Source organism: Labrus mixtus, chromosome 2 (assembly GCF_963584025.1).
Source record: "Labrus mixtus chromosome 2, fLabMix1.1, whole genome shotgun sequence".
Classification (NCBI taxonomy): Eukaryota; Metazoa; Chordata; class Actinopteri; order Labriformes; family Labridae; genus Labrus; species Labrus mixtus.
The window spans coordinates 22197127-22205494 of NC_083613.1; the positions used below are offsets into that span (position 1 = coordinate 22197127).

General features: G+C 39.2%; 1 protein-coding gene across 1 annotated transcript; it reads left to right on the forward strand.

Annotated features, from left to right (window-relative positions):
• Positions 1 to 448: 448 nt before the first annotated feature.
• Positions 449 to 7756, forward strand: casp3a (caspase 3, apoptosis-related cysteine peptidase a). The gene is made up of 6 exons (XM_061056570.1): positions 449 to 633; positions 1015 to 1151; positions 5586 to 5714; positions 5868 to 6043; positions 6163 to 6274; positions 6364 to 7756. The coding sequence occupies exons 1-6, from the start codon at positions 581 to 583 to the stop codon at positions 6591 to 6593; spliced, it is 837 nt and encodes a 278-aa protein (XP_060912553.1). The 5' UTR covers positions 449 to 580; the 3' UTR covers positions 6594 to 7756.
• Positions 7757 to 8368: the final 612 nt, after the last annotated feature.

Consider the following 8368-nt stretch of genomic DNA (forward strand, 5'->3'; position numbering starts at 1 on the left):
CATATTAATTAAAATAATCAATCATATTATGTTATTTGTAAAATGAGTTATAAAAACTGCATCTTACAGCTTGTATTTATGAGTTAGCCTGTCATTGATGCTTTGATAAGACATTAGTACTTTAACGTAGCTGTTTGAAGCTATTAGTTTTCTAAAAAAAAAAATAATTACAGACGACTTCAGAGAATCTTAGGAAGAGGATTAGGATCCAAATTCATTTTTTTTAGGTTCTACCTTTTTTTTTAAACTCTTGAATTTATGAAAACATGGGATGTTTTGCATAGCAATGATTGTTTGATCTTAGCATTTATAAAATAAAACAAAAAGCACTCATCAGATGGAGATGTTTGACTCGCCCCTCATTCAGCATGACGTCAGCAGGACATCCAGTAGGTGGCGGTAATGCAGCACCGACCCGCCAAAAAAGCTCCGAAGAACAAGAGTGACATCAGCATCTTTGTTTACCAGCGGCGCAGTTGGGCACAATTTGTCTGTCTCTTAGCATCATTTGTTTACTGGGTGTGCTGTGCATCATTCAGGGCGTTAATATCGCTGCGAAGATATTTGTTTAGTAAGAGAAATGTCTGCAAACGGAGGAGACACCACAGACGCAAGAAGAGGCGATGGCCAAGAGTAAGTCCATTTTATTTTAACGTTAGCAAGTTAGCTGTCTTAATGTTTAAAGCAGCACATTGTTGTCCAGTCATGAGGAGGAAGCTGTTTGTCCCCGTTAATTACCAAGTCTACCGACTGTCTAGTTACTAAAGTATTATTCTAGTATCTCTTAGCTGTCTTATATTAGTTTTTATATATACCGGTAATTATGTTTTGTCGTTGTGGTTTTTGTTTTTTATATCAATTGAACAATTCAGCAGTAATAACTCAGGCCTCCAACTCACAATGTAAACACTTCCGCTGTACAGTATGTTTTCTTTTCTTTTTTGTGTGCATAGCTCTCACTGTTAAATCCTTCATTTTGAAGTGTAGACCGAGCTATGGTTTGTTGTCTCTCAGGTCGGAGCCACCTTCCTCTGTTGGCCAAATGGACGTGGATGCCCACCCCGGCTCCCATAGCTTCAGATACAGCCTGAAGTATCCCAGCATCGGCCACTGCATCATCATCAACAACAAGAACTTTGACAGAAGAACAGGTGTTTGTTTTTGCTCTTTTGGCCCAGGCTTGGTCACCTAATGTTCAAATGAAACTCATTCATAACAGAACTACTATGAATACAAGTAACCTCTGAATATAATCAACTTAATACCCAACATCAGGAAATTATTACTCAATAGTGATGGGACAAATGACTTGTGGGAACATTTACTGAAAAGGGAACATTTTCTTCTGTTTGTTTTCACTATTGTTGTTATTTGAATAGTAAACACCCTTGGGAATGTACTCTTGTAAGGCAAATTACTGATAGTTTCTCACGACAGAGACTTGTTTTATAGAAATATTTTACATAAAACATGAGATATTGCTCCTAAAAAAAAAAAAAGCCACTGGGGCTAAACAGTATCTCATTTTGGAAGTCTTTAATGATATAGACTAAACCAAGAAGTAAGCCCAAGGTTTATCGGTCAGTTGGCTTAAACAAAAACTTGAATCAGGAGTTAGAGATTAGCTTGCTGTGTTTGCTTCTGGTGGCCGTGTAGTGATGTTTTAAATTGTCCACATTTACCCCAGAGTTCAACACAACTTGTGTGTGCTAGAAAGTCCATTTCCCAGATTCCTTCCTGAACCTAAGCTCTTGCAAATATATGTGGAGTGGAACAATGTAGGTCCCAAAGTAAGAAGGAAGCCAGTAGGAGAGCAGGTAGTCAGCAACAGGAGTCAGTTGTGTGGCTCAGGCTAAGCAGGGACAGTGGATGAACTGGGAAAGTGTAGAGAAGAGGAAATATAGGATGACCTGTGGAGTAAGATAGTTCTGTTAAATTCCTGATAGGGGCTGCTCACGATGTGCTACCATCACCCCGGAACCTAAAACGTTGAGTAGTGTCTTTGTGTGTCTTCACCCATCGTGTGTTTGTCTTCAGAGATGGCTACTTTTTGGCGTATTCTGTCTGCTTGTAAGATTGGTCCGTTGCAAAGTCGGTATACTTGGTGACAGAACCAGGCGTTAAAAACATAGACTGTATATACATGGACAAAGTGATGAGTGATGTCACCCATTGGTTTCTGAAGGGCTGTTTTGGAAGCCCGACCATGGCAGATGCAATATTAGAAATATTAACTTTCAGTCAACCTAACATAAGGCATAGAGGCAGGCCGCAAGTCTCCTGACAGACAGCTTCAACACGGCTGCTTGCAGTCAGATCAGCCACGCCCCAAACTATGCACAACTTGTATCCTTCATAAAACCAGAACAGTTGAGTTACAAAAACATTAACTCTCCTGTATAGAGTGGGGGGTTATAGGGGGCTTATAATGTCACTACCTGGCTAGCCTTCATAAATGAAAACCTTGGGCTAAGTGGTAGGTTATGTAACTTATCAGTAAGGCATAAGAACATAATTGGGATTAGAGATTGCATCACTGAGCACTTATCATCCTTAGAGCACAAGTTCCTTAGGTTTATTATTTCAAATGATATGTTGTCTGCAGAGTAATATGGAATGAGTGCGTGTTTGTTGTAATCCCTTTGTATGCTTTCTTGCTTTTGATAACGAACCAGCTATTACTGTAAAACACATGGTCAGTGGCTCTTCAGGAAGCCCAGCTACCCTCATGACTTGCATTATCATTTGAAACGCACAACATCGTTTGATTAGTTCCTCTTCTGTTGTGTGCCTAAGAACGATCATGTTGTACATTTCTTTAATGTCAAACTCACTCTGATGTTGCTGTAGTGTTTTGGATGACAGAATCTAGAGAGGAAGTTCTTACTCCTATTGTTGTATTTGTCCTTTTTGGTGTTCATAATCTGTTTTTCTGAAGCATCACCATGTCTGCCACGTTGGGGAGCTATAGAATAATGTTTATCAAACGCTAGAATCCTGAAGACATACAAATCTGATGTAGCTGGAGATGCTGTATGAAACCTTTATTCAACCTTAGTAATTTTCCAGCCTTTAGGACATTGTGTGCTATAAGTTTGAAATGTTCTAAAGCAGTGTCCGCTGTTATTGATAGAGTCTCTTTTATCTAGCTGAAGACCTTGGGTGTGAATGCAAGCTATTACAGCTTCACCGTGCTGTTCCAGAACATCAGCGTTACTGTATGAGGGTCTCATTCTGCTGTCAGACGTGTGTGTGACAAACCTGTCTGGCAGGACTAACTGAGTACACGTGACTGCTTTATCTGAAAACAGCGTAATGTTCCTTGAGCATGTGCATCATGTGAGTGGAGTTGACAGCAGCAGTGGTAACGCCTGTACTGCTGAGTCCATTTGCTTTGTTTCCAACTAATAAACAAAGAAACGGTGCATGACATAACAACAACACAAATTGTAAATGTTGTGCAAGAGAGATGAAGATTTTGTATAAAAGCTTGCAGGCTAGCTGGTGTCCAGAGGCGCTGTCTTGCAAAAAGCTTTAGGTGACAACTTAATTTAACACCTCCAGTTTTATTTAGAGCAGTGGTTCTCAAACTTTTTAGACTGTGTACCACCTCCGAAAAAAATTTGGCTCTCCAAGTACCACCATTATGGTAGACGTTAAAATACACTGTAGGCCTATTTCTACACACATTTTACACAGGAGGCAAATATATTCATTAAAAGAATATTATTTATTATTGACTGTTGCCAGCCACGCTGTAGGACTACTAAGGGCTAGCGCTAGAACTGGTACTTAAACTCCACACAACACTGACATTCGCCCAAATCAAAAAAAGTGCAGCACAATAAAAATGACAACTTTATACCAACAACCTGTTTGAGAATATTTAATCTCCGGTGTTTCCCACGCAAAGACGATACCTGGGCCCAAGTATATTTCCGGCCTGTTCTTATTTAATTTTTCATTTATTTATAAAATTGCTGCGTGCCTGAGAGAGAGAGAGAAAGAGAGAGAGAGAAAGAGAGCGTGCAGGCTCCGTGCAACCAGAGCCTCTGTATTATAAGGCTCTGCGTTCAACATAGCAAAACTCCCTTTAAAAAAAATCCTTCTCGACTGCTGCGCATAGTTAAGACACAGCAAAATAGAGCAGAGTCACATCCGCTTCAGAGCGAGAGAGAGAGGGTGAGCGACTGTCCGTGCACTCTTGTAAATGCATCACAACGGAAGCATCTCCTGGCTCAGTTTTAAAAATGTTAATGTACAGCTGCTTGCCACCGATTCTGTGCTGATCTCCAATAAATAACAGAATATCTGTTAATGTAGGCCTACAGCTGCTTGCTGTTGATTCAGTACTGAACTCCTTTATCAAGTGGAACTTTTCAAAACTCAAGCTGGTGTTTATGTCTGTGCGTGCACGAGCATAAATTGAGAAGATTAAAGTTGTTTGTTGCAAAAACTAGATTAATTTAGAGGGAAAAAACATTTGATATAAATACAACCCAAGAGATAGAAGCCAGATAAGATAAGAGTACGACAAAAAGTAAAAAAATTGGCCTTTTATGCTGAACGTTTTTTTTAAAATATATATACTGTGGAGATTCCTTTGCGTACCACCCATAGTTTGAGAACCACTGATTTAGACTATCCAAGTTCTGCAGACAGGAGACTATTTACTTTAGTTTAACATAAAATAAATGTGCACTTTCAACTTTTTGTTGGACTATAAGTAATGGTAAGATTGCGAGTCAGTCTTTCAAGATGCGCTGAAAACTCTAGGGAGATCAAACCAACCAGTAAATGGACATCACATGTTTAATTATTTAATCCTGTGTGGGTGCTTTTTCTTTTCCTGGCTGATTTATTTAAGACATGCAGAATAATACTTTGGGCTGATGTGGACAATCCAGGCTTTATATTAATAGGGATGGGGGGGGGGGCTTTAAAATTCACCCTCTGGGGACAGTTTGGGGTGTGGTTGCAGGTCAGGGTATGGTTTTCACTCAATTAAGGACAAAGACATCAAATGCGTACCAACAGCATCATAGAACTTACAGACTAACTACAACATGTCTCACCTGGAATATATGATGTATTTTTTTTCCAAATATGTCAAACATTTTGTTGTGTTACTTAAAAGCTTTGAAAAGACAAACTCAAGTTGACCACTTAGCCTTAGCAAATAGACATTCAGTGATATACCTTCTGTATTATTTATCTACATGCAGGTTACCCTGACCTCACCACTATGTGAAACATGTTACCACCCAAAACACATATGCTCAGCTGGTGGTAAGGGTGTTAATTGTGAAACATGTTCAAGAAGGTAAACTGGAGAGGGGAAGGTGGAATTAATTTGATGTCACTGGAGACATGAACAAATGTCTCCAGTTTGTGCTAATAGTTCAATTAACCAGTAAAAATAACTGTGATCACAATGTTGCTTTTCTTGTTTGACTTGTTTATACAATTCATTTTCATTTTCATCTACTTTTTTCGAATGCATTTTTGCCTTTCCAGTAATTGTATTTTCATTAAGCTCTTCAAGTAACTAGAAAAAAAAATGTCTGCCTTTTTTTCCCCCAAAGGTATGAATCAACGAAATGGAACAGACATAGATGCAGCGAACGCGATGAAAGTGTTTTCAAAGTTGGGTTATAAAGCCAAGGTTTACAACGACCTGTCAGTGGAGCACATGAAACAGGTTTTAATTTCTGGTATGTTGGATGCGCGACGCTTTTTTAAAACTACTCTCAAAATATGTTCACTCACACATGCTGCAAAACAAATTTTCCCATTCCACCTTCTGTCTTTTGAATCATCTTGGCGAACAATGTGTTACACACAATTAACTTTTCTGTTTAACGCAGCGTCAAAGGAGGATCACAGCTGCTACGCCTCATTTGTCTGTGTTCTGTTGAGTCATGGAGATGAGGGTGTGTTCTTTGGTACTGACGGCTCAGTGGAGCTTAAATACCTGACGTCCCTTTTCCGAGGGGATCGCTGCAAATCACTGGTGGGGAAACCCAAACTCTTCTTTATCCAGGTATCGTAACAGTTCAGATTAATTATTTTCCTCATCATTTTTCCCTAACTTACCATGGGCTTTTCTGAAGATTCTTGCCTATAACCAGGTGTTGTTGTTTTTCTGTGCATATTGATCAGGCTTGCAGAGGCACTGATCTTGATGGAGGCATTGAAACAGACAGTGGAGAAGAGGGCACAACTAGGATCCCTGTGGAAGCTGACTTCCTGTATGCCTTTTCAACAGCACCAGGTGAAGACCCACACACACTTCATGTACAGTCATTGTTCCATTTGTATTGATTTGATTAAAAACCCCTCGCTTCTTCCCTGGGTCTTCAGGCTACTACTCCTGGAGGAACACTATGACCGGCTCCTGGTTCATGCAGTCTCTGTGTGAGATGATGAGCAAATACGGCAGAGAGTTGGAGCTCCAGCACATCATGACACGAGTGAACCACAAGGTGGCAGTAGAGTTCGAGTCAATCTCCAATTCTCCAGGCTTCAATGCAAAGAAGCAGATCCCCTGCATTGTGTCAATGCTGACCAAAGAGATGTATTTTACTCCTTAATGTTCATCTCTGCTCCTGAAAAATGTTGCCTCGCCGACCTTCCTCTGCAGGAGACGGGCTTGAGGATGTTTATGTGTGGTGCTTGTAAACGTTTCTTTTCTATACTCTCTGACTGAATATCTCTTGAAACCTCAGCTTACATACTTGTGGGAGAGTAGATGTGATGCTTAGTTGCTTGATATGTCAAGATGAGCGTTGTACGTTTTCAGATGTGAGGCATTTAAATTTGTATCCCTTCAGGAAAAGTGTATTTGCATCCTTTAAAAAAAAAAAAAATCATGAGTCTTTACATAAAATGTTGATGAATTTGTATTTCCATACTTACAATCTACTACCGGTAGATGCCTCTTGGATGTTTACACTATATACATTTCAGGGACTAATATTGGGAGCCAGTTTGATAGGAATTTTACTTTTTATATTTTTGTGATCATGCACTCCGTCTTCCTCATTTGTCTTTGTCAGCAGTTCATCAGCTCGAGTGTCGATAGTCTTTCATGACGGGATCACGTGTGTAACTTCTGTTTTTTAATAATTAATTATTCACTCAGTGTAAAGCCTGAATGGATGCACTTGAGCTCAATGGGTGCAAGTGTATTGTTTTCACAATGTTATGTAGCATGTTCAGGAGCATCCAGTAAGCTGTCTTCTGTTGTGTTCGTTTTTAAAGCTCTTCTGCTCGTCATTGAAAATAGCCAGCCCACATGAATGCTGGTGTTTTTTGAGGCAGTCATACTTGAACACGTTTTCATTTCATATCTAACAGTTGTTACCGTGGTTTTTAAAGACAACAATGAAATGGGATGCCTATTCACATCAAATAAATTGTTATAGTGCTTAAACTTTCTACTGTTGTGGAACTGTGAGTCAAACTTTTGATGCGACCATCAGCATGGGAGATTTATCAAAGACAAAGCACAATTTGATGCGTGTTAATCCAAGTCCTTGTCATTTGTGAATAAATATTTGAGTACTTACAGCAAACGAGCTGAAATCCCTTTCTGTTAAAATATGTAGCTGTTGTGACAATACAGTAATGCATGTTCACAACATTTTGCAACGAAGGTCACTTTAGCTTTTTTTTGTGCCACCTGTTTTGTAAGCATCTAAACTGTGAGGTTGATGTAATGATTTTCCTTTAAAATAAAGACCACTTCACATTGTTCACAGTGTGACTGATTTGTTACACAGCAAAATGATGAAGATCATCGACATGTACCGATACTTTAAACTCACACTTTTAGGGCCTCAGATTAATTATTAGTGCACTCTTTTTTTTTTTAACATCTATTAGCTCTTGCAAACAACAGGCCTACATGTTCTACTGGTCAGATAGAAAACTTAAGAGCCGCAACTTGTGCAGCATTTATATCTATAAACACATATTATAACTTCTTAACCGCTGAATAAATTGAACCTCAGTATAACCGTTTGAGGCTTGAAGGAAACAGATTACATGTACTCAATTATTCAGCCCTGTTTATGCTAAGAATCGAGTATTGGGAATATATCAAGTCTGAAAGTAAATTGTTCTTAGGAAACTTGATTTTATTCACTGTACTGTAAAACTGCTGTGTGCATTTACTGTGGGTGACGTGTCTCTGTGGAGGCAGCCGATGTATAAACACAGACCTGGATTGAACCAGACTTGACTTGACCGGCCCCTATGAATCACACTTTAGATCTCAATCAACTGCTCTTGCGCATTTTCAAAATGAACAAGATATCTAACTGTTTTGGTTCATCACTGTGACATGATCTGTTTGTTTTTCTTA